The sequence below is a fragment of the Cavia porcellus genome, unplaced genomic scaffold (assembly GCF_034190915.1).
Source record: "Cavia porcellus strain 051 isolate PalLab524CR breed Dunkin Hartley unplaced genomic scaffold, mCavPor4.1 scaffold_2, whole genome shotgun sequence".
NCBI lineage: Eukaryota > Metazoa > Chordata > Mammalia > Rodentia > Caviidae > Cavia > Cavia porcellus.
Window position 1 is genome coordinate 61,630,296 of NW_026947485.1, and position 26,847 is coordinate 61,657,142.

The 26,847-nt window shown below is 38.1% G+C and overlaps 1 protein-coding gene across 10 annotated transcripts in view; it reads right to left on the reverse strand.

Annotated features, from left to right (window-relative positions):
• Dync1i1 (dynein cytoplasmic 1 intermediate chain 1) overlaps window positions 1-26,847 on the reverse strand; it is a 306,856-nt gene that overhangs the window by 89,011 nt on the left and 190,998 nt on the right. For all 10 annotated transcript variants that reach the window (XM_063242471.1, XM_063242461.1, XM_063242475.1 and 7 more), the window contains 3 exons: window positions 21,851-22,013; window positions 19,720-19,819; window positions 11,640-11,765 (listed from right to left, as the gene is read on the reverse strand). In XM_063242471.1, the coding sequence (XP_063098541.1) occupies window positions 11,640-11,765; window positions 19,720-19,819; window positions 21,851-22,013 (389 nt within the window). The remainder of the gene's footprint in view (window positions 1-11,639; window positions 11,766-19,719; window positions 19,820-21,850; window positions 22,014-26,847) is intronic.

The following is a 26,847-nucleotide window of genomic DNA, read 5'->3' on the forward strand; positions in this document are numbered from 1 at the left end:
TTAGGGAGGGATTATCAACAGGCACAAAGTTAGGTAGGAGGAACATGTTCTGCACACAGTAGGGAGATTATAGTTAATAATATTGTGTTGACCATTTTGAAATTCAAGAAAGAATTTTGAACACTCTTATCACAATGACATGATAAACGTATAAGGTGACAAATACGCTAGTTACCCTGATATGATCATTGTACACTGTTTACATATAGTGGGGCATCACATATGCACATAAACAAGTATAATTGTGTGTCAACTAAAAACAAAGTTAAAGACAAATACTCATGAACTGATAAAAATTCTATACAGAAGAGTTTCCTAAATCTTTCCATATATATATATATATATATATATATGAGAGACAGAGACAGAGAGACAGAGACACAGAGTGTGTGTTCTTGACACCAAAGAAACACAGTTGCTTTGATGGAGCTTGCTTTAGTCATTAAAAAAACACAATTCTAGATTTCATGCTGGGAAAATGCTAGAATTTTTTTTTTTTTTAAAGAGGAACTAAAAATCATGTTTTTAAAGAGCTGAGTCTTTCAAAACTAGCGGGTATTTTTGTATGTCTCATATTTTCTTTGTATTTACTTTCTGGAAGACTTTGAACCTTTGAGTGAACGTTCCTTTAGTGGCAATTTTAACATATCAGTTGAACACTTATTTGTGCTGCAACAGTACACATGATAATACACACCGCTAAATTAATTCTCTTCCCATAGAGAAATTCTTTTCTTTGAGTAGTTTGCCAGCTATCCTACTTTGGGATCAGAGTGGGACATGGCAGCTTTGAGACATAAAGAAGGGCACGGTGGAAGTCATGCTTTCAGTGAGGGGCCTTTGGACCCTGGGAAAGCTTTTGTACATCTTGTGTCAGAGAACACACTGCAAGATGTTTATGTTATTGCAGAGTCCTTGCCAAGATTAAAAACCATAGATAAGGCAAAATAATGAACTAAAATGTGGACCAAGAGTGTGTTTCTTTCAGAAAGGGTGCAGGAGGAAAACCTGCATAAGCCCAAAGAAAATCTTGTGCACAAATTGTTTGTCTGCTATTCTTAGCAAGGTGAGGAGATCTGGGCGATACTTTCTGGTCTTTAAGGACATTTAGGTTTCTCTTGGATCTTGCTCTGACAGAATTTTTTTCCATTTTTTCATGCCATCTCTGTAATCTGACCTTTTTATGTAGTATATCTCAGGAAATGACAATTGGCTGTCATAGCCCATACAAATTGATTGGATATGACAGAATAAAGGAATAAATATTCAGCAGAGAAGAAAGTTTTTACTTATACAGTACTCTTATATTTTAATACCTTTTAACCCCTTCTTGGTTAATTTTATTATTTCAATTGTATCATTTAAAAATCAACACATCACATACCAACCTTTCCTAAAAGCAATCATAAGACTTGATGATTTTTCTGATATAAAAGGTAGAGTTTCATATTTGCATTATTTTATCTGCTGAATTAACTATGAATTCTAAACCAAACTAATGCTTCCATGTGTTTTCAAAAATCTCTAATCTAAACCATCTGGAAAGGCATGGTTTTGCAAAGGCATCTCTTTCAGGACACTCTGTGGATTTTGTCACTGCTTGAGGTTTTGGCCAGCCATCAACATTACTATAATTCTCTTTTATGAAATATAACTTTTGACTAGGACTTTAGAATGTTGGATATGTGTATATGATTGCATTTAAATGAATATGAGCGCTTGTGTACAATTTTTCTTCCTGTTTTTTCTGTTATTTAGAATACCATTTTTGTAATAAACTTATTTTAAAGAAGTAAAGGTTTCTGTTATGTATAAGGCATACTTAATTTAATTTCAGCAACTCAACATAGTACTAGACAAAGTTATTGGAGAAACATAGAAGCCTTGCCAAATTACCTTACTGTATAAAAGGAAATATTTTTTAAACAGCTGAAGAGCAGAACATATATCAGCCTCAGAGAATACAAAAAATAAAATTTCTGAAATGATTATAGCAACAATTTGTAGCAAAAAGACATAAACCCCATTTTAAGTAGATTATTGTTAAAAATAAAAAAGACAAATCTTTCACCTGAGAGAAAAATAACACCTTGTTCACTTCTTCAGCTAAAAATGAACATGCCATTTGAAAACAATGAGCAACTGGATTTCAACATAGGGAGAGGAAACTATAGATTATTTGTTAAAATAAGGCTTAGAAAAGTTGATGGCTCTGTTTCTACAAATTCTCTTCAATAAGTGCTTTCAAGTAATTTCAAGAATTAATTTGTGCTGATATTGACTGAAATGAATAGAGATAATAATGTGATTGGGGAAACATGAGTCTATATTTATTAATAATATATGGATAATGGCTCCATTTATATGTGATATTAAGTAAGGAAGTGTATATGCACAAATTAGAAATTTTGGGGTCTAGTTCACAGAAGGAGAAAAATGTACATTTTTAAGAAGCAGATGATCTGAAGTCTAAAGGTGATGTTGCTCTAAGAATGTAAAGATACCAGATTAATGTACAGTCATTCCTCTGGTGCAGAGAGTAGATCTATCATAATTTGGTTGCTCTAGCATTGCCTTGAGCGACACCATGGTCACCTGATTTCTCCCGGCTTCATTAAGAGGATCCCTACTTACAGCCACAAACACCTTGAGGGGAGCATTGATCTTCTGAGGCTTCCCTTTTCATTTAGACTGCATGATATTCTTTCAAACCTGCCCCTGCCTATATGAAAATGTAAGAGGAAAAGCACAATCTGATAGCCCACAGGAAGAAATGCCCATTCAGGGAGTCCTTCCCCCTACATCTTTATAGATAGGGCAACTCTGCCTGGAGATGCCAAACTGGTTCTAACTCTTAGTATTTTTATCCTATTTGGCTCCAGCATGCTGAATGGCCATCTAGTCTGTACGGAACTGAGAGTAGCCATGCAGGTGCCAGGGCTTTCCTTATGCAGCCTGTGTTTAAAGGTGAGTAGGTAAAAACAGAAAAAACTATTTAAAAAAGAGAAAGCAATGAACATGTGCCTAGCAGGTGGTAGGAACACAGCAGTAGGGGTGACAGTCAAGTCACGGATATTAGTGGAATCTTACAGTTACTAACATTCTAAGTTTATTTTGTACTTGGTCAGGCGCTTTTCCCTGTGTGTGTTCAGTGCTCTTTTTCTGCCTGTCTGCTTCCTCTCCCTAGAACCATTCAGTCAAAATCTCCCCATTCAGCAACGAAAGATGTAAATCTTGGTACAGTGAAGATCCATGGTATTTGGATATTGCATACAAATTATTACGTATCTTAAGGTTCACTTTTGCATAATAGATGATAATTGCAGCTGATATTCACTAGGTACTTACTCCATGCCTGTAACGTACGCTTTCCATATATTCACTTACTTTAGTCTTATAACAACTCTTTGACTTCCCCAATGTCACAGTTTCTCAGTAGTGGAACTGAATTATAATCTCAGGATTTGTGAGCCATAACTCACTTGTAAATAAGGTGCATTTACCTGTTTCTCAGGACTCAGTATACAACTCATTATTAATTGGGATGGTTAAAAGGCTAGAATGAAAGAACTCTGGAATGATCTCAGCTTCGCTCTTCACTTGGCATTTCTATATATAGAGGACATATAGGATCTGACCAATGTGAATAGGGTCCAGACTGCTAATGTAACTTGGAGAAACTGACCAGGCAGTGAAATACTAGGCCTGTCAACTATTTCTCAACTCCAGCCTAGCCACAGCGGGTATCCAATAAACATCTGTTGAATGAACGAGTAAATGAAAGTAAGGTAAAACATTTTTTAGGATTAGAGCTAAGCAAAAATGAGAATTCCAGGGCTTGGGATTTAGCTCAGTGGCCTAAGTGCCTGCCTTGCAAGTGTACAGTCATGAGTTTGATCCCTGGTACCAGGGAGAAGGAGAGAGGGAGAGAGAGAGAGAGAGAGAGAGAGAGAGAGAGAGAGAGAGAGAGAGAGAGAATTTCAGGTTTTAGTTTATCACATGACTATCATGCTATCATGGTGAAACAACCAAATGTAAACAGAGTATTTTTATCTTTCCAAAGTGGTTCACCTACTACTATGAACGAAATTGTGTCTCTTCCCCTTGAAATTCGTTATGTTGAAGTCCTAACGAACAGTGTAATGGCACTTGAAAATAGAACTGAGAAGAAAGTAATGAGGTTGTATGTTCTTACAAGAAGAGACAGTGAGGAGTTTGTTCTCTCTCTCCTTGTACCATGTGAGGACACAGCAAGATGGCAGCCATATGCAAGACTGGAAAAAGCCGTAACAAGACTCTGACTGTACCTGTACTTTGCCCTTGGACTTTCCAGCCTCTAGAAATATAAGCAACAAATTGCTGCTTTTTATAAACCATTCAATCTATGGTATTTTGTTCTGATTGCCCAAGATGCAGTATTAGTCAGCTTTTCCTGTTGATGGGACAAAATACCTGACATGAACAATTTGAAGGAGGAGAGGTTTAGTTGGCTCATGGTTTCAGAGTGTTCAGTGGCTGATTCACAACAGAAACATTACGGCGTGCAGAAGGATATCGTAGATCAAACATGTTCACTTCAAGGTGGCTGGAAGCAGAATAGTTCAACAGTAACAGAGAGGAAGGGACTTGGACTCAGATACAGCACCCAAAGTCATACCTCTACGGCCCACCTATATATGCCCAGAGATGTACTGTATTAATCTCCTAGGCAGCTCCCAAGCCAATCAAGCTGAGAATCCAGTTTAACTTTCCCAATTTCTAACATATTTATGTTATTTCTTTTTATTCAAGCAGTAATCCTAAATGGTAAATGAAAGGATTCCCATCATGCCAGTATTCAGCCTCGAGCTCTCATAACATCCATTTACCATAAGTTTTTTCTGAGTTCAGCGAAGGGTTGAGCATGGGTATTAAGAAGGGACTGTCTAGAGAGTTTGCTCATACCGCTATTTACTTCTCACTGCACAGCGACAATGATTCTTGGGGACAAATCTTTGAAGCCCAGAGAGAAAAGGCTAAGCTCAAATGGTTGTGAGTACAGGGTATGGGAAGAGGAAGAGGAGTCTTAGAGAGTCTTGTAACTGTAGGAAACCTTAGTTTCATCATGTGTCAGATGGCATAGCAGGACAAAATAATTTAAGCAGTTTGTCCAAAGGTGCATTCTCATTACACTCCTTGCATTATAGTTCACTTGTTCACTAGCACACGGTGAGTTGCATGCTTTTCTTCATTGCTAGTTTCAGATGAGGAACCACCTCAGCTGTTTTCCCTTTACTATAATTCAGCTGATGAATTCAGCTAATTCCCCTACATGTATCTCAGTGACTAATTCTGCTTGTAAATGTATCACTCTTTGGAGAAGATTTCAGAAGAGTGTAGATAAAGATTGAAAGCTGTCAAGGCCGTTTTGCTGTCTTCCAATTTTCTAGGACAAAATGGAAAACGAAGTTCCTGCTGTTTGATTTAATACGAATCAGAATCTAGTTCAAACCTTGATCATCAGACTAGTCATACTCAATTGGCAGGAAAGAAGGGTTTCCGAATGCCTGCAATGCATTGCTGCATCTACATTTAAACCTCCTTTGCCTTTTCCCAAAGGCATAAAACAGCAGTGCTGTGTGCTGTTTCTCTGGTCTGATCCATGTAATTTGTATCTTTTATGTAGGAGTTTATTTTTAGTTTTATGTCACAGGTAATTTTAATTTTCATAACTTTGTATGTGGAATATGTATCATAATCTACACAACACTCTTTGAAGTTTGCTCTTCTGTTTTCTGATCCTGAGGTATACTGAACATCATATCTGAAAACCATGTGAGTTTGTCCTACACTGATTTGCACCTTCCTGGAGTCTGTCTGCATCTCTTCCGTGCCTTTGTTTGGAAAACCCCAAATGCAGATGGAATACGAAGCACTAGTTGTCAAAAAAAACCTTCTATTTGTTTACTCCTTTCTTTTATGACCTCCAATAACCATTCAGGAGACAAAAGGAAAGTTTTGGAGTTTTAAACAGGTAGGCCATAAGTAAGTTTAAAAGCAAAACTAAACGAAACCAAACAAAAGGAAACAAAAAGCCCCCCCCCCCGTCAGATTCTAATACTTCTGTGATTGTAATGTACTAAATTCTTTGAAATAAACCTCACAGTTATTGGAGATTGGAAGAAGACTTCTTTTTATGGGATCAGGAAATGCAGTAACAAAGCCCCCGGGATTCATTCAGGGTCGGGCAGTGGGGTGGCCAGCCAGAACCGCGCCGCCAGTCCCGACTTTCTGTCCCTCTCCTAACCACTAGCCCACGCTCCCTCCTGTAGAACCATCACTCCTCACAGGCAGACTCTCTTTGAGGTTAGTGGGAACCCCATGCAGAGCCAAGCATGGAGCAGCTGAGGCTAAGAGTTGCAATCTCATCTAAATCTTTGTAGAATCATAATGAGAAGCGAAGCCACAGGGAAAAAAACACAAACTCAGTGTTTCAAACACTGGCATAAGTGAGGTTAGGGGATATCGCCCCTATTTCAATATTCTGGTTTTCTCTGAAACAGTGAGGATTTCAGGTCATGATCAGCTTCAGGTCACTGTCAGATCATCCTTAAAAAGAGAACATCAAGGAAAAGAAAACAAATAAAAAAAGTAAAAAGAAATAAACATAAACCTCTGACCATGCTGTCTCTAAATACAGCTTTCCTACTTACCTTGATGCAGACAATTCTAAGATATATATTTCTGATTTTATTCATTCCATTTAAAAGAGACGGACCACACCAGAGTAAGCAATGCAGGGTGGTCAGGCACATAATCTAATGACAGAGTGTGAAGCCACTACAGAGGACAGAGGGAGCAGGGCCGGACTGTGTGATGGGGCTGTGTGGTTGATTTCTATGCAGAGTTCACCAATATTTTCCAAGTATAGACAGCTTTTACTGAAATGAAAATGCAGGACTGGAGCCTATACTAAAACTCCAGTTAAGACATGAAACTGCCCATGAAAGGAAAGGGTAGTTGGCCTTGCTGCTCCAAACAGAAAGAAAAGAACCTTTTCTGAAAGATTGAAATCTTTTTATGATTAGGCTAAAAGCCTGTCAGTCTTTGCAAAAGGAAGATTGAGTTTTATTTCTACGTTTGGCTGTTGCACATTTGGTTTCTAATGTCTGAAACAATGCTCTTCAGATCACTGGATTTGTTTGCAGTTATACAGTCTGGAAAATAAGAAGAATCAGTGGAGCTCAGCAAAAAATGGATAACTAATACAAGTATTCTAAAATTAGAAAAGTACAATCACCACCAGGCACTCTTGCTTCTCTGTGTATCCAGTCCTCTTTCCTATTAAGCAAAGTCTTTGTCTTATTTTGATAGTATTGGAATCTTACAGAAGAATATGCGTTCAACTGACCACAGATCAGTAAATTAGAATCCAGAAAGTACCAGTTGTCACAAATAAAATTTATCAAAGATCAGAAAGGATGTAAGAGAGTTGTTAGGAGTGATGATGTTCAGTTTTCTCATACATACATCTTAATTCTGCAGGCTTTCAGCATTTCCTTTTAGGGTTACAAGCTGTGAACAAGAGTGATATTAGGACTATTTTTAACCAGTGTCTTATAGATGGGAAGTTGCCAAAATAAGCTGTACAACCTTTGCTATTAACTGCCATGCTTGTCTGTCTATACTCTGGATCAAGTAAATTAGAATCTCTGTGGGATAACTCAGGTGTCAGCTTCTCTTACAGTTGCCCAAGTGATTGCAGTGATCAGCTAAGGTGGAGAACACGGTTCATTCCACTTCTCCTCTGTTTACCCCCTTCCTCCCATGCCACACACCTGCATAGTATTACCTGGCTGCAACCCTTACAAATGCTGAATGAGGAGGGACATGGGCTTCAGAGTAAAAGCAGTTGGCCAGGCATGGTGATGCGTATAATCCCAGCACTTCAGAGGCTGAGGCAAGAGAATCCCTGGGAGTTTGAGGCCATTCTGGGCCATCTAGTGAGTTCAAGACCAGCCTGAACTAAATGGAGAGATCCTGCTTCAAAAATGTAAGAAAATATAAAAGAATAACAGCAGTTCGCTTCAAACTTAGCTGCATTATACACAGGTACCTGCATTGTTTCATGACTTCTCTGAGTCAGTTTCTTACCTGGTGATGAAGAGAATTTGTGACAATGAATGTAAAAATAAAATTGTTATCTATCAATCCCATCTATCTTCTATCTATTACCTATCTATCAAGATTCATGTCATAGAAGCATTTCCTGTCTTCAAATTAATGTTTTTTTTTTTTTTTTTTTCTTTTCTGTTAGGAAAACTGGTATCCATTGGAATCTAGCAATTTCCCTTCTCAAGTTAATCACTACGGGTGTATTTGCCTACAGGCCCAAAGTGATCGAGATTTCAATGATTTTTGGAATGCGCTGTGAAAAATACTGGTTTTCTGAAATTTTCTGGTATAAAATCAAGATGTGAAATTTTGTGTCAACTTGGGTATGTCATGAAAGTTTAGACATTACAGAGCAGTCCAGATGTTAATAGACTTTCAAGAGAACGACCCTCATCATGGGACTGGACCTTATCTAACCAACTAAAGGACATCAGAGAAAAGACAAGACTTTCCAAAGGAGAATCAATTCAGCTTGCCACACAGAAACCTTGCTTTGCTAGCCTACCCTGAAGATTTTGAACCCAAGAAGACCATGCAGTGCTCCAGGCAGTCATCCATGCTGTACTCACATTTCCAACCTGCTGGTTTTTCTGCAGGTTTACACTTACCAGCCCCCATAATTTCATAGGGCAATGCTTAAAACAAATATCAGTCTGTCCCTCTTTCTCATGACATATCTATAATTTCATTTCTAGCTGACAGAAACCTCCTATTGGTTCCTGGATAACACACCAGGAACCTTCATGTAGTTGTCCTTTGGTATCCTTGTAGGATTGTTTTTAGAGCTTCCCATTTCATGTAATAAAATATGCATGTGGCAAATGCTTAGGCCCCTTAAATAAATAATGCAGTGTTTGTGTACAATATACATCCTTTAGTATACTTAAAATCACTGTTAGATTATTTATAATGCCTAATATGATGTAAATTCTATGTAAACTACTGTTATATTGTTGCTGCTGTTGTTAGACAGGGTCTTGCTGCGTAGTCCAGGCTGGTCTTGACCTCACTATATAGCCCAGGCTAGCCTCAAACTCATGGCAATCCTCCTGTCTCAGGCTTCCTGAGTGCTGGGATTATAGGTTTGTGCTACCATATCTGGCACTACAGTTATTCTTTAAGGAATGAGGAGATGGAAAAAAATCTGTACATGCTCAGTACAGATGCATTTTTTGTGCAAATATTTGGTTTAAGCCGTGAAGGTGGAAGAGCTGACTGTAATTATTTTTACTCTACTCACTTTTTCCCTTTTCTTTTCTCTCAAGTGGAATCAGAGCAAAATCCAGTTCCCTCTCTGAGAGCTGACTCTGCCTTCTGCCCCCAATAGTTCCTGCAGTTAGATCATTTTGAAACCATTAATTTAAAAGAAACTAGGTAGCGTACTGGTATTCACCAATAAGGATTTTTGAAATTTCAAACAGTGTCCTTCATGAATGTGAAGGATTATTTATATGAACTATTTCTCATTTGTGTCTCAATAGCACATCCATGGTTCTAAAAATACTCATATGTGTGTATGATTATATTGAATAGCTTTTATTTGATGCATAAGTCCCAGGGTTTTCATGGTGTTTTGCACATGGTGCTTGATCAGCCCTAAACTGTAAAGCCTTTGAAGTTTATTAGCATGTTCACCTTTCTCAGTTTTCCCTATGAGAAAGCCAGATGGAGTTTAGAATTCCAACTTACTTCTGGTCGCCAGATAAATTAGGCAGGAGGAAAAATTGGGGAATACATAGATTTCACGCACCATCTTTTGGCCACTTTGGCATAACTACCATGTTAGTGGAGTCAAAAGTACTTCTGGTTGCTTGTTTTTATAGTCAGGACTGTATTTCCCTCTAAAATACATACATTGGAATATTTAAGGAAGAAACTAAAAAAAATCTAATGTTTGGTGTTGAAGTCTTTAGTAAATGATTCCAAAGATACTAGGAGAAGAAAGGAGAATCTCTTTGATAAATGCCAACATGAGCTATAGTTGTGTAGAAAACGAGTAATTAAAAGTTCTAGTTAATTCCAAAGACCTTGTTCACTCAGCATTCTCACGTTCCTCTTGGGGTGTTTACTATAATGTTGCAAATATTAAGCATCTTATATGTTATCACCACAGGCTGCTAGCAGTCAGTTAAAATAGTTAAACTTTTAAAAGCTTAGCTTTTTCAAAAAGAAAGATATATTTTCTGTTATATCGAAAGGCATTTCTGTTAAAAAAAAAATGTGCTTCTCTTTATCCCCTAATCCTTGTCATATTTTCCTGGCAATTCAGCAAACCTCTTAAAACTGAACAAAATTAGGATTTTTTGGCTTCTATGTTTACAGAAAGAGCATATCAGACTGACAAACTTGATAATCAAAAAACAAAAAGGAAAAGAATAAACTCTTATTTCAAAGGTTTAGAAAATAAAGGTTATTTACTATGCAGATCTAAACTTCATGTTAAGTTGTTTTCAAGATAGCAAATTAGAAAAACATGGCCAGAGTTAGAGGTTATTCAATCACGTTAAAGCCGGGACTTTTATTCCAGCAGCTTCTGTTCCCCACATTATATCTGATAACGTCCAAAAGTCTAAACATATTTTAGTTCAAAAGATACAAAGCTCTTAGATATAAAATGGCACAAAGCTTCCTAAATCAATAGGTTTATCTTCCCTCTTTAAACATGTTGGTATTCTGAGTGATCTGCCCCTCGGTACCTCAGAATTGTAATATCTGAGGAACTGAAACTTTAGCTGGAATGCTTGCTCTCCATTTTTCTGTGCATAATCATAGGACAGGAGCATTAATAAAGGGGTTTTTGCATTGGCCAGTGCTAGGGATGTTATTTAGGCAGATTAATGGCAATGGAGCAGGCTAAATATGTGCAAATATACCATAATTTCAGCCTGTAGTGTTCCCAATGGAAGAGAAGACACATGTCAGTAGTCACAATGCATAAAATATCCAAAACTATGTGATGGTAACTACATTTGCAAGCTAACAGTGGCATCTACATTTCTGCAGTTCAAGAAATATTGGTGGAGACTCTTCCCTCATGCTAGCTCCAAGAGTGTTACTATCTGTAAAACAATATGGCACATAGAAACAAAATTGGCAAAATCCATTGCATTTAAGGTAGAAAAGGGAGCTAGAAATGGCAGCGCTCTGAGGATGTTCACGTGGGTGGGCAAGCATGTGTTGCTGCTAAGCAGAGGAAGTGGTTCACCACAACTTTTTCATAAGTGCGAGGTCTTTAGAAACTCATCCTTGTGGAGGCTGTTTTAAATAGAAAGAAAATGACACACAGTCCCCAAGCAGGCTTCCTAACTGTTTGAAGAGGGTTGCCACTTTCCCAAAACATTAGGTTACTGTGGGGGAATTTTCCAAAATTGTCAACAATTCCATTTTTAAACTCAGTTCTTCCTCCCAATATAAGACAGATGCAGTACAGCACGAACTATATTTGGTCTCGCAGGAGATGTTATTTTTATAGTGCTGACTCCTACCTGACAGTGGAAGACATATTCCGGTGTGGTTTTCTTAAATTTCATGTTCCAGACCAAGGCCACTCCATCTGGTTCATGGGGTGCATCTTCATTGTTGTTGTAAGAAGCAACCATCAGCTCAGGGTACTAGATAGAAGAGGTCACAAAGGTGCATTATGCCATGATGATCCCACAAGAAAAACTACCTCATTCACATGTACACAGGCTATGTTGTATGGTTCCAATAGAGCTTTCTTGTTAAAACGCAGCATACTTAAAACACTGCTTATTTCTTTGTGATATCTAACACTTTGGATCACTCCTTTTTTATCCTATATTGGTTTTCATTACATTTTTCTTTCTTAATGTTTTTTCCTGACCACTTTTATTTTTTAGTGTTTAGAGGTTCTCCTTTTGCCGCATATATTCCAAGGCAACTGTTTTTTTTGCTTCTTTATTTTTTTCTGTCTGCATATTCTCTGCAAATGGATTTATCTACTGCAATGATTTCAAAAACCCTAACATGGTGATACTTTATCACCCTAGACTTGATCTTGCTTTGAGTAACAATTCCTAAAAACTACTAATGGGATCACATAGGGCTTCCCATAAACATTTCAGAAGTAACACAGAGAAATGAACTCACTGACTTCCACATTGCCTTTCAACAGTCTCTATTAGTGCAAAGCTGCTCCGTTCCATTTTCATTTTCACATTTTCCTCTTTCTTGTCATCATATACTCTGTGCCATTCTTCCTCCATACCTTTCAAGTCCACATTTGCATTCATTCTTATGATAAGATCATCCTAAATTAAGTTCTAGAGTGGTAAATACACTTATTTTCTAGTTTCCTGCACCCGGGGTTGCCAGGTCCTACTCTCCACACTCCTTCTGAAAGACAACTTTACAAAATATACATTTGGTTTAAAGTATTTTAATGGTTCAGTACTTTCCAGGAAAATCCAAGTCATCTGAGAGCTTTCGTGATCTATCCTTTCCATTTCCCCACTTAATCACTTACAATGTTCTCCTACCTCCATCCCCAAACACTCTATGACCTAACCTCACTGGGCTGGTTTTGAGGAACACAGGAGCAGACTCAGTACTCATGAATCAGACTCACTTTTGCTGAAAGGCCACTTCTGCACTGTTTATATCATGAACTCATTCTTTAAGACTCAGTGTAGGTACTGAGTTACCCAGACAACCCTGACCACCTACTCTGCTTCTCTGATTCTTAGTACCCTTAGTATTATGTGCCTTCCTACTGAAGCACATCCAACCGCATGTGTTTGCCCACCTATATCTTTCACTAGATAGTAAGCTTGTTGAGTTAAGGGAACAGTTTTTATTGAGCTAACTAATAATGCCTTATACATGGTAAACTTGTTCCAAAATCAGTTGAGATAATTTTATTTTATTTTTTTTTTACTCTAGTAACTCCTTTTTATTTTAGCAACACTGTGCTCAGCAAAAAATATTTAATCCTTTGTTATCTAACAATACCAATAATTAAAGGCTTAAATGCAAAAAACACAAGCAATAGAAAAAAAGGAGGGCTCTGTAGTGATGCCGGGTCTTGGAAATCCCTACTCACCATGTATGAGCTCTGAGAGTCGTTAAGTGAATCCAGAATAGATCTCATAGGAGATATTTATAAATCAGAATGCAATTCATGAAAATGCCATTCCTACCTGGGCGTCTCATAAGTAGCCTTAGGATTGTTGCCAATCTTATCATTTCTCATAGATAATTTAATGTCATCTCTCATTTTTCCTACACTGTGTCTATATTTAAACAGACTATCCTATAAATGTGGGCAGAAACTCCCCCCATGAAACATAACTAGATCTAAGTATTCTGTTTGGCTTTCTTCACTCTTTAAACTTCCTCAATTAAGGAAGCCATAGAGTTAAAACTTAAAGATTCACACAGAGAAAGCATAAGCTTACAGAGATGCACACGTATGTAGCATCCACAGGATATAATCATTCTTTATGCAAAAGCACTCCTCAGTGAATGAATCACAGCCTATTAAGCAAGTCCTGTTCATTGAAACCAACATCCAAATAAACACAGAAGACTCCAGACTGTCCATGAGAAGTTTAACTGTGTCACCTGGGAAATGACAACCCTATTAATACCAATGCCACTTCCACAAGGGCCAGCCAGGGAGCAGCCATATGTGACTGCAAAAATATTCCACAGTTTCACATCTGGGTCTCATCACTGGCACCCAGTTGCAGCTTTTTTTTTTTTTCCCATTTGAAAATATTTTAAATTCTTTGACTTTAATACTGCTTTAGAAAATAGGGAATGCTTTAGTAAAATACTAGTAAAAATGCATTCAGCACAATTTTGATAACTGGTACTACAAGGCCAAGTAATAGTGATTTAAAGTTTATCTCTTGTAAGCTCTTGTGATTCCAAACTGTTTTCTGGTATGTCTTTTTCCACTGTTTGTTGTTTGAGCATGACTGGTTGCATTTTCTTAGTCACCAATGCAAAACTTCTAAACAACTGTTTAAATGCAGTGTCATTTAAAATTATGATTTTGAACAATTATGAAAATTTTAGTCATTTAATTACTCACTGGGCTTGATGATTTAACTTAAGAGAAATTTTACCAAGAAATTATCAGCTGTGCTCTTATGCCAGGTTTTGTTCTTAAAGGACAGTGAAATCCAATTGTTCACAGAAAGGGGGGAAAAAAAGCCCAGCACATTTTAAGTGCTTAGTATGCGCCGGACACTGAGCTAGGTGATGTGTAAACTCATTTGCTCCTTACAACCTCTAAAGTAGGTAATGGTTTACTCACTTCTGTGGATAAAGAAGTCAAGGACCCCGGGATAAGTAATTTGTTCTGTTATATTACTAAAAAGTGATAAAGTAAGAATTAGTCTTAAACTCTGCTGGGCTTCAAAAGCTGCTTCCCTTCCTGTTCACTGTGGTATGTGTCAAATCCTGCCTGTACCATAGGTCCATAAAATGCTGTGCCAGGTAAAATGTGGGAAAGGAAGAACCACAGTAACACACTTTCCTGTAAGAGAACTCAGCCTTCAGTAGAAGGAGGTAAGATACAAGTAAGAATAGCTACAACCTAACTCTCAGAGCAGAACAGCGTGTGCTAACAGGGATACATCATCAAGCCCCTCTGGAAATACAGAGGGGCAGGGGAAGATGTGGAAAGTGGCTGCTCTATTTGGGTAAGGTGTGGCAAGGAGAGAAGTTGGAAAGAGTTTGTGAGAAGAAATGAGACTTAAATCCTGCCAGTTGGGTGGGTCATTGGTACAGAAGAGAAGAGGTCTGTTAGGAGCTGAAACTTAGTTGGAGGAATAGGGTACTAGGGGTGTGACTTTGAAGGGTAGATTTCCCCTCTGGCACTTTTGCTGTCATGAGGTGAGGAGCAGAAGCTCCCTGCCATGCTCTCTCCCATGATGCTTCTGCCTTGGAGCCAAATAAGCATGAGTTGAAACCTCTGGAACTATGAACCAAAACAAACCTTTCCTCCTTTAAATTGCGTACACCAGGTATTTTGTCTTGGCAACACACTAGGTGTCTGCCTGGTTCACAGGATTGCTCTCTTTGGAATGACTTGAATACACAGTGTCTAACATCTCAGGGCTAATTCCTCACAGGTCTCACACCTGATCACGCCAAGCACTCACATTCTCTAATCTAGATGGTGAAAATTTTGAATGGAGGCACAGAACCCGGGGATGGCAAATGAATCAGGTTAATGACTGTATCCTACTGGTGAGGTTTCTCCAGCTGCTCAGATTTCTGCCATTTTTCAGTTGTGGTTCTTTGTATTTTCCGTGGACTCCCTGACTATTCTAGTGTCTCTCCAGTAAAGCTTCCTTTTTACTTAATCTAGCCAGAAGTGAAGATTTGGGGTTCTTTTTGTTTGTTTGCTTGGTTTTTTTTTTTTTTGTTGTTTTTTTGTTGTTTTTTTTTTTTTTTTTGAGACAGGTTCTCCTATGTAGTTCAAGCTGGCTTTGAACTCAGCACAATCCTCCTGCCTCTGCCTCCCAAGTGCTAAGATTACAGGTGTGTGCCACCATGTCCTGCTTTTTTTTTTTTTTTTTTTTTTGGAAAGGAAAAGAAAATATTTAGGAGACACATCAGGTTGTGTGTTATGGTTTGGATCATTATACACCCCAACCAAAGAAAGCCTCATGAGCTCATGGTGGGTCTTTCGGAAGGTGACTGAATCATGGAGATGTTATAGTTGACTTGCTATTAGGAGGCAAGGTCTGGTCAAAAAAGGTACATGACCTGAAAGAGTATGGGAGCATAACCTGGAAAGGATATCTCTTTCCAGTTCCTCCTTTGACTTTCTGCTTCCTGTCTGCCATGATCTGAGCAGCTATCGTCCACTATGATCTCCTGCCATGCTATTTCTGTGTTCAAACTAGCTCATCATGGACCGTAATCATGAGTTAAAAATAAACCTTTCCTCCTTTAAGCTGTAGGCAACAGGTATTTGTCCCAGCAATGAGGATATGACTAAGACTCTGTATGAAGTGGTGTCAAAGAAGAGTGTTGAAAATGTCTACAGATACTACCACAGACATCCCTAAAAGTGCAGGCTAACAATTCACAATTTTCAATTTTCTTTTGGGGAGTAGGGTCAGGAGTTATAGCCTGCAGTTACTAAAACCCTGGCTACTACTATGCTCCCCACTACGTCATATTTACTGAGTACTTCTTATGCACTGGACGCTTTAAAATTCTCAGTTTCTTAGAGAGATCGACTGATTTAATTTTCACAATAAGCATGTGAGCTGGGCATCATCATCATCATTTCATGGACAAAACATCTTAGCTGAGAGAAGTTAGACAACTTACCACCATGACAGAGAAAGCATATGAAATAATCTTTACAAAATTCACCTGACGACAGTGCTTACATAATAATGGTACCATTAGAGACTGGAAAAAGGGAGTCTAGCAAGGAAGCAATTTTCTAACATAAACAGGAAGCAGAAGGCATGACAGAAGTACTTGTAAATCCACAAATTAATAGATTTGAATTAGTATCAGTGGACTCCCTCCACTATTGTATAATTTCCCTAATTTAGCAACCAAATGGTTTTCAAAGATTACTCAGTTTTGTATGTTGGGTGACCTTAGAGTTAGTTAAAGGAAGCAGTTTACATGCAAGTGGGGTACAGTACACATCGTAGGGGAAAGATTATGAATCTTGTTCTGTACATATCTGGCAAATCTGTCATTTGGTAAGTGGATAGTATTGTTGTCTCACTGTTGATATAATTCTCCAAGTGCTCAATTTTTTTTTCAGGAGATAATCTTTGGGTGGCATTTTGCAGATATTGCAGAGTTACAGTGTTACTGCTTAAGAAGCCCAGAAGAAAAAAGCAAAGCTATGCACTTTATACTTTCTATTTCTCCCCTTAGTTGTGCTTTATTCCACTCAGGTGATCCTCCTAAGTAGATCTGCCAACACCAAACTCTGAGGCTCTGCTGCCTTGTCTTTCATTTTTCTTTTTAGTTTTTGTCTTTGTCTTTCCTAGTGTCCTTGGCTTCATCTAGATTCATTAAGTCTCTTCATTCCCACACTTTTTAACCTAGTTCTGATGTGGGAATTCTAAACATATTAATTTTGTTATCATTAGCGCCTTTAATTTCACAAAATCACAATGTCTATATCACTCCACTGCCCTCCTCACATTCCCCTGCTCCTTAGCTCCTATTTTTCTCTAATAATAGTCTTTTCTCTGCTTTTTTGTCATCTTTTTTCCTTTTTTCTTTTACTCTCTATAAAACACATTTTTTAGAATCCAAACTTTTACTCACAATGGAGATGGGCAAGTTATACATAAATGAAAAAAAAAAAAATGTAGTCTGCACTTGGTGGAGTTTCTGCCCTTTTCAGTTTCCCTTGCTGCAACACAAACACAGCCAGGACCCTGATGGAAACAAGTCCATGTCTGGCAGAGTCCAGTACACACTAAGGTGAGGCAGGGAGCAGCCCGCTGAGGTACTGGGCTGCCTCCTGGGGAGCATTGTTAGCTGCCTTGGAAGCAGGCCATGGCAGTCTTTGTTGAAGAATGTGTCAGATAAGATTCCTTTGTAAATCTAGACCTTGAACAAGTGAACACACTGAGCGAAGAGCTTCCTCAGGCTTGGATCTGATTTCCGTGCATGCACAGAGCAAGCATGCTCACGGACCACCCACGCATCAGCGGAAAGAGGTCGGCAAACCCTGCTTGTTTCAGTATTTGCATAATCACACATTGTGCGCTTTGTTGTTTGGAAGTAAAAGGGGACTCAAGAGGAGAGACGTCCCACCCACGTGGTAGCTGATGGCAGCCCAATTGTAGGGATTATATTCTTCCTCACTCATCCAACAGGACTGAATGGAACTCTTTCATTATCCTCTTTCCTGCTGGGCCTAGAACACACCTTGTTCTTCTCCATTTACCTAACTGGCAGCCTTCTGAGAAGCCCTATCTGACCAGAGACCCCAACCTCCACTGAACTGTGGAAGCACGTGGTCCCTGCTCCATATCATTTAGAACTAGAAGGTTTTTTTTGTCCTAAATTTAGAAGCAGTTCTTGCAGGATCAGTGGTTAAGAACATATATCTCACAATGCTGAAGGGCTTGGGTTCAAATCCCCGCTTCCCCGCCACCTTATTAGAGTGATTTTTAGCAAATTATCCAGCTTCACTGAGTCTTAGTTTCTTCAACAACAACAACCACAAAATATTAATAGTAGTGTCTCATTTGGTTGTTAGAATTGCTATTAAATAAGAAAGTTTTCACAACAGTTGCAGTGTTAAGTACATTAAGAGGCACGCATTAAAATCTATCTATGATTCTTACTTTCAGTAAAAGCATAGACTACAAGACATCAGGAATATGTGACACATAAATGCCCGAGACTAGTCCTTCTTGCTTCTCTCATTACTGTCCTGTCATGTGTCATTCAGCACATGGCCTTAGGAAAGTAAGTGGGTTTAGTGATCTTACCACAACTAGGCTTTCTGCCTTTGCCTGCTTTAAATGCTCAGTGCTGGGCATAGCACTCAGTCTATTGTTAACTGGTTGAATTAATAATGCATCATTAGAGGGTCAAGTCACCTTTTAGTCTTTTGTCTGCTTTCACTGTAAATGTCACATTAGGAATTTAGACTTTGTCCCCAGAAGCAAGGAGGCAAAGGGGGTTTTAATTGAGGGAATGTCTTGGTTAGACCTTTACTTCAGAAGGATTGTTTGCTTAAATACTCAGAGAGAAAAATCTAAGAAGATATTCATAGAGTGTATTAGAAAATATAGTTAAAGGAAATAATAAGTGTAAGATGATAAACATCCAATCTCTATCATGATATGGGGGAGGAATCAGAGCTTGTTGTGGTGATGTGTGCCTGTGATCGCATCACTCTGGGATGGTGTGGCAGGAGGATCACAAGCTTGAGCCTGGCCTGGGTAACTTAGCAAAAAGTCATCTCCAAAATATAAAGTAAGATAAAATTAAAACAAATAAATTTAAAAGGGTAGAGCTGCAGCTCAGCACAAGAACTCTGGGTTCAATCTCCAGTAAGATGAGGAACTGGCTAGAAATATAAACAGGCTGTCCATACTGTGATTGAATTCACAATGATGGAAGAGGGTAGAAGTTGAGAACATAAACAGAGAAGTCTTCAAAAAGTCAGAGAGCTAGAAGCTCTGTAGAGTTGAGCAGAAATAATTCAGTGGAAAGAGGTTGCTGCTGTAAGTACAGGGAAGTCAACTACCCTGGTTAACAAAGAGATGTCAGAGTAAACAAAGGCCTAAAAATGTCCCCAGGATTTGAAAAACAGGAAATCATTCATAACCTTAAAGAGTACAGTCTTATCAAGAGAGTAGTCTGGTTCCCTGTCTGGCACCCAGCACACAGTAGGTACTCAAATACATATAACTGAATGGAGGACTAAAAGTTTCTCAGAAAATGAGAAAGAAAACCAATAGGTAGAAAGAAGCAAACTATAGGCTAGAAAACATATTTAAAGTGGAAAACGAAACTCTTATTTTTTAAATAAAAATGCCATTAGAATACAAGCCCAGTTTGTCCCATGCCAGCAATAATTCTTACCTGGAGAGACCAGTCCATACAAGTGACCACTCGATGCTTAGACCAATGCTCATCATAAAACTGACGGTTGAAAGACAGATTGGCTCCAGCCTGAACATCCCTAGGAGAGTTTAGACAGCAGAGGTAAATAAGATGCTTCCACGTGGGGCTTCATCTCTATGTTGCCCAGATAGGAAAAAGTAAAGTGGCAAAGGTATAGCACAGAATACTCTCTGAAGCCAAAACATTAATCTAGGAAACAAACTCTGATCACAAGTAAATAAACTAAAGATGATCTACTTTAGGAAGAGTTGACTGTAAGTTGTTTTAAGCTGGTAAGAAATGTCAGAATTGTTTCAGGTTCCCACCTTGAAGCATTTTCCTCCAGCAAATTTGCTTTAGATGGAAGCACCATTTATTAAAAATCTAACTGCCATCAAAAGAGCACAGCATATCCATACCACAGTTATTAGACCAGAAAATGATACGCATGGTTCTACTAACTTGTGAATTCTGATTGGCTCTACTGGTGCCTCCTTGCTCAATGGTAGGTGTTAATTGCTACCATGAAATAGACAGGATTCACAGTGAAGAATTCATCACATGTGTTCCAGCTGCTTATCATCTGTCATGGACCAAAACAGATTTAGGTCTAGGACAATGGCACCTCAGCCAGTGTTTACTTGGCTGACACTTGATTGGCCCTAACACCACCTTTGAAGAACTTTGTGCTGGTCATAAAATTGTTCCACAAGACTGTGTGCTTAGATTGAGAAATGGAGACTTGTATGGGTAGTGACTGACTCTACATTACAACTATCTACATTCTCCATTCCTGTGTTCATTTGCATTGCTTTACTAGGTTGTACAACTCTGTTCAGACTGGGTGACTTGTCTTTATACTACAGCTTTGTGCTCTATTAGTTGACCTCCTATGTGTTTTCCTTCCTGCTAACCCTTCCTCAGCTGCAGCCTCACAAACTCAGAAGCACACACTTAACTCTTGCAGGAACCCAGCTACCCAGAAGTTAATAACAGCAACAAAATCAACTGAGCCCAAAGTAATAGCTTTTAAAACAAAACAAACATTGCAGGGCATATATATTCAAAATATTGTTGTCTTTCAAAGTAGTCTAAAGATGCTGCCAACTGTTGGGAACATTTTTAGAATTGTCTTTTGAAACTGTTTTCAGAGCCTCTGATTCATTTTTTGAGCACCTCAATGATGATATGATATTGTCCTTTAAGAATGCATCTGAATTTTAGACATAGTAAAAAAAATCAGGTCTGATGAAAAAGGCAAGTGATTCTTCCTTCATGTGTTATTCTTGGACAAAAGAAAACTAGCTAAAATAAATCAGCTGTTTCTTTCTTATAAGGCTTTTGAAGTGTCTCCTATTATTCCACGATGGTGGTGGATGCCTACTGTTTCCCAGCACATGTACTATAGTCACAGCAAAAGACATTCAGGCCCTTTCTTTTATTGACTAGTTGTTTATTTTATCTATTAATGTATCCTTGTCCTATTCATCTTCTAAAAGGTACTTCTGTTCCATTACTTAAGTAAGGAAAAACTTTCTGTTTGTTGTCTTCCACATCGGTGAAATTCTCTTACATCTCATGCTTATTTTCCTCAGTTTCCTGTTTGCTTAGACATCAAGAGTAGAAGATGCAGTAAACAAATATCACCATTTGCTGCTTTTAATGGGCTGTTTAGTCAAAAGAAAATATATGTGACTCCTCCGGTCTCTATCACCTGAACTGTGGCCCAGCTATCAAGTTCAAAATCATTTCACACAGGCACCTGATAATTACAAGGAAAGTTTAAGCCACAAGTTATAACCAAATCCCATATGAAAAACTGCAAGATCAGTCCTGGAATCTCATCCTTTTCTGACTTGGTAAACCCACAGTTTGCCTACTCAGTGCATAAGCAGACTTAGAATCAACAGATAAAGCCAGGTACAGTGGTTCATCCTTGTATTCCCAGCATTTGGGAGAGTTAGGCTGGAGGATGATTTGAGGTCAGAAATTCAGGCCAACCCAAGCAACATAGCATTAGCTGTCTCTTAACAACACCAACAATAAAAACTCCAAGCACAACAGATAATTTATCATACTATATAGTTTTACAAGTACACAAGAGACTAACCCATCTTTTTCTTCTAACTCTCTGCCACTGTAGTCAAAAAAGATGTCAGAGTCTTCAGCCAGTGCTCTTTCAATCACTCGTATTGTTCGATCAAAAAAGATGAGAAATTCTTCTGAATGAAGAATCTGCTGTTTTTCTTCTTCTGTCAGTTCCCTGGGAGGGGCTTTTTACGTAAAAAAAAAAAAAATTGTTAAGAAAGAAAGAGAAAAGAGTCAATTAAAAATTTTTCAAGAAAACTCCAACTCTTGAAAGAGATGGCTTATCAAAGGAGCGATATGCCACACGAAATAAAACATTGTTAATATGGATTCTAAATTGTTCTTAAATTCACACCAAAGACTTCTGCAGACATTCCCACAGAAAGATTTCACATATAGCCTAATTACAATTTTGAAGAGTTGAAAATGACTACAAATGAAAATAAATTGGTGTGCTTTTAGTAATCAGGTCTAAATGTAATTTTCTTTACAACTGAAACTTTAAAAAGAACTAAAATAGACCATAGTAGTATAAACTTATAATGCTATACAACATTAGATGCTATTATGATGCCATATATGTTGAAAAATATTAGGAACAATCTATGACATGACCTAGGTGTTTACCAATCTTCTTTCTATTGAAAAAAATTATTTATTTTGGATGGTTAGTTGGTAGGCTGACATTGCTATAAAATTGCATTAAAAAATCTAAATATGTCTTTCCAAACTTGCTTTCATCTAAGATATCTTCTGCCCTTGAACAAACATGGAACATGGCTTCTCAGCCTTTTAGCTGATATCAAGAGTAGACAAACATGGAGCAAAGAAATGCTTTTATAAAACACTCTACAATTACTTTGATGTCATTCTTTTAATATGATTAATGTTATCAATCTGAATGTAAAGATGCAAAGTGAGACAGAGAGATGAAGTAAGTTGCAGTACGTCTCACAGGCTGAAAGTTAGTTCACCTCTGAGTCACGAACTGGTTACATAACCTTCTTTCAGAAGCATATTTTTGCATAAAGCTGTGAGGGAGTGATGAAGAACCTCCTCACACTGAAAGCCCTAAAGGATAGAAACTGTCAGCTGAGCTTTTGCAGTTCTTGAGGAATCCCAGTTCAACTCCTGTGCAGAAAGCACTCCATGAATGATTGATTGATTGATTGCTCTTTTAAGTACACAGAGAAGCCTGAACCTTAACTTGCAGGAGGGCAGTCATACTTTAAAATCACAGGTGCATTCCTGGTGGCAGAGTTTCCCAGACACTTCCCTGTCCATCTCCATATACAGGATCAGTTTCTACCTGGCCATGTGGTCAGAGAAAGCTTTTAGATAGGATGCTTTGCAGCCTAATCTTCTCTAGATGTATTTGATTTGTTTAATGGTATCTTGAAGGCACCATCCAAACAAATATGAACTGTAAAGAAGGTCTTCTGTAGTGTCACATTAGTGGATCTCAAACTTTTAATGTTCATAACATCTCTCCCTTCATAACATAACTTCCTTTTCTCTGTGTCAAACCATGATGCAGGGGTTCTAGAGGGACTTAAAAATCAAGGAATTAGAATGATTCTCATGTAGTTGCTTCACACCTTAAGAAATGCTGAGTAACAGCATGACAAAATGTGACTCATTGACTACAGCAAGAGACCTCCACAGAAAGGTCGCCCTATAGTTTAAAGCATGCCTTAATATGTGAGAAATACTGTTTTGCTGACGGGGGTTCCAGAGTCCTAAAATTGCCAGTATATATTGGGGCTGTCCCAAAACTCTGTCAACTTCTGCTGGGCAGTGTTGCCCAGACACCAGTTTAAGAAACAGTGAGGCTGGCAATACATAGCCTCAGACTTTGGCTAGGTATTATAGAAATAGGCAGGGGCCATAAATAGCATGAACTCTGCAAAACCAACATCGACTCAGGTACTGACTCTGCCATTGCCTAGCTTTGATTTATCAACCCGTAAAGTGAAGCTTTCTAAAGAGCAGTTTTATCTATAAAATGGGGGTAATGAGATCTTCACATCAGTATGGTTTAAGGGTTAAAGATAAATATACTGAGCAAAGAGTTAAGCTTTCAATGGTTACTAGTTAAGTAGTAACTCAAAAGTCTATTTTCCAAAACTTGTTTGGATTACCTCACCCAATAATACAATAAAATGTAACTTAATGTAACCAGGCAAAACAAAACAACAACAAAATGCCAGACATATTTTGTTTTGTTTAACATTCATAAATAAACTTCTAAACTGGGTATGGTGGTACATATCTGTAATCCCAGAATTTGGGTGGCTTTGGCAGGAGGATCTTTGCAAGTTTGAGAACAGCCTGGGCTACAAGATGAGCTGAAGGTCAGCTTGAACTGCATAATGAGACCCTGTCTCAAAAAAGGAAACAAAACAAAACAAAACAACTTCTTTTAACAAGGATAGTATGGGTCAACAGGATATCTTATTTAAAAAGACTTACTCCGCCTTGTTAATGGATGACCCGAGACACAATTGAAATTAAGAAAAAAGTAGGAACTTTTCCTTTACTTTGTTGTTGTTGTTGTGTGTGATATAAAAAAAAAAATCTTGCTAGTCTTGTGTTTATCTTTTTGAGCCACTTCTATTTCACCCACATTTTCCCTTACAGGTCCATTACCTTGAATAAAAAAATAGTATCTGTGTAATTTTCTGTAATTTTTTCTTCTCTATAGCTTATTGTCACTTTGATCTAAGCTTTCAAGACACACAACCTCTTTTCTAAGAGACACATAAATGGCTGATCAAAGCACATTTGCAGAGGCTGAGTTCGGGTAGGTGAAGCAGTAGCCTCTCCAGAAATTATGCTTGACAATACAATATTTGGCCTGAAATTAAATTGCCATTGAGACAAAATAAAGGAGATATGTTATACTAAGCTTTGATGTCTAATAGGGATCAAATGACATGATTTGTGGGCATCAAATAATAACATGCATGTGCAGATGAGTACTTTTTAAAAGTCATAACAATATTCAGCTTATGAAATAAAGAGAGTTGTGGTTATTTTTGATTTAAAAAGCTCCCATTATTTAAAAATCTTAAAATTTCTAAGTGTTGTTACAATATAATGAAAATATAACAAAATACCCCAGAACCACAACCAAAAGATATGTTCAGAAATAAAACCTCTCTTGACTTTGAAAAAGGTTGATTAGTGGAATACACAAAGTGTACAATCCAGAACTAAATAGATATAATCAGGATTGTTTTGCCCCAGGAAGAACCTCAAATTTTCCCTGACACATGTTTCTGAAACTTTTTCCTACCCTTGAGACATAATGAATTGTTTTGAATAAGTTCATGATTTAAAAAATAGGAACTGATTTAATAGCAAAAAAATACCAGAACAAAACAAAAGCATGGATAACTGTTGTAGTTTAGACTTAAAGTGTTCCTTAAAAACCTCCTGTGTTTAGAAGTGGGATGTCTGGAAGGTGACTAGATCCCTGCAAACTATCCTCATCACTAAATGGATCCACTAAAGATCTGTTAGGGGGAGGGGGTGCCACTGGGGTGCACACTGGAAGGGTTCCTCTCCTTCCTCAGCTCCTCTTGCTCTCTGCTTCTGTGAGCTGAGCTGCTATCTCCCACCCTGACCCTTCCATATGCTGTTGCTGCCTCGGAGGCCACACACTGACATACCTAAACTTGTGGGCCAAACTTGAATCTTCCCTTCTTTGGGACATGAGTATCAGGTATTGTGTCTCAGTGACACAACACAACACAACACAATGAAAAAGCAACTGAGACAACAATACTTTATTTTTCTTATAAGTTTAGCAAAACGTAATATAGGGTGGAGCTTCAATTGGTTTGGTTTGTAGACCAAGTGGATGGTTCTTCCTGAATGTAGAGCAATTACCTGTGCATTAAACTGTGCCCTGTCTCTATGTACTGATATGTGCAGAGCTGGCTAAACTAGTTTCTTCTCCTTTTGATTGGCTTCAAGCAATGCAAATAAGGCTAACTGAGGTACTGATATGAGTTGAGGCAGGCTGAAAGTTTCCTGTTTTCTTGCATCATGTTCCCCCTAAACAGTTGAGTACAGTGGGGTGGCAGAGCCATATAGCTCCAGGAATGTCAACCGGGCTTGAGGCTGTGACTTCTCTGAGCACAGAAGTTACATACATATCGAAAACTGAAGTAACAGCCTCCTAGATCATTCAAATGCCACCCTAATTGGATTATGCAAACTGGTCTTTCTGCATATCCTCTCTGCATAGTACAGAGGTGCTTGTTCTTTACCTGGCCAGCTCAGCTCCGTGGTTCATCTATTTCATGCCATTCTCACTGTCACTCCTCCTCAAGCCACTCCCTTCTTCGTGAGATAATAAATTCTGGGGGAGGCGTTGCATTAGGGCCTTTGTTTCGTGTATCCTCACCTGGACTCCTTGGCTGCCCATGACTTTGAATATGTCTTAGTGTCTTTATTCTTGCCATGGGTTGGACTGGAAGTGTTAGATTGGAATTAACTTTCCAGGATTCCAGTAACGTTTTAGTGGGATTACAAATATAAGCTTTCTGAACTATGAGGAGGAGGAGATTAGGGATTACAATATTTGGGTTATAATATTGGTTGGTTTCACAGTACAACATATTTCTTTCGATAGTAGCCAGTTAATAATACTTCATACATGTAAAGTGCCTTTTACTATTCAAAAAACTAAAAGTAGAACTATGGCATGATCCAGCTATACTATTTTGGAGTATATATGCAAGGGATGTGAATTTAATGTTCAAAAGAAATACTTACATATCCGTGTTTATTTGGACAGTATTGACAATAGCCAATACAGTATTCTCAATCAGCCTAGGTGCCCATTGGCAGATAAGTGCATAAAGAAATGATCTATATGTACAGTGGAATACTACTCAGCCGTAAAGAAATGGAATCCTGTTATTTTTAGGACAATTGATAGAACTGAAAGACGTCATGATAAGTGAAGCAAGCTAGGTATAGAAAGACAAATATCTCTTATTTCTCTCA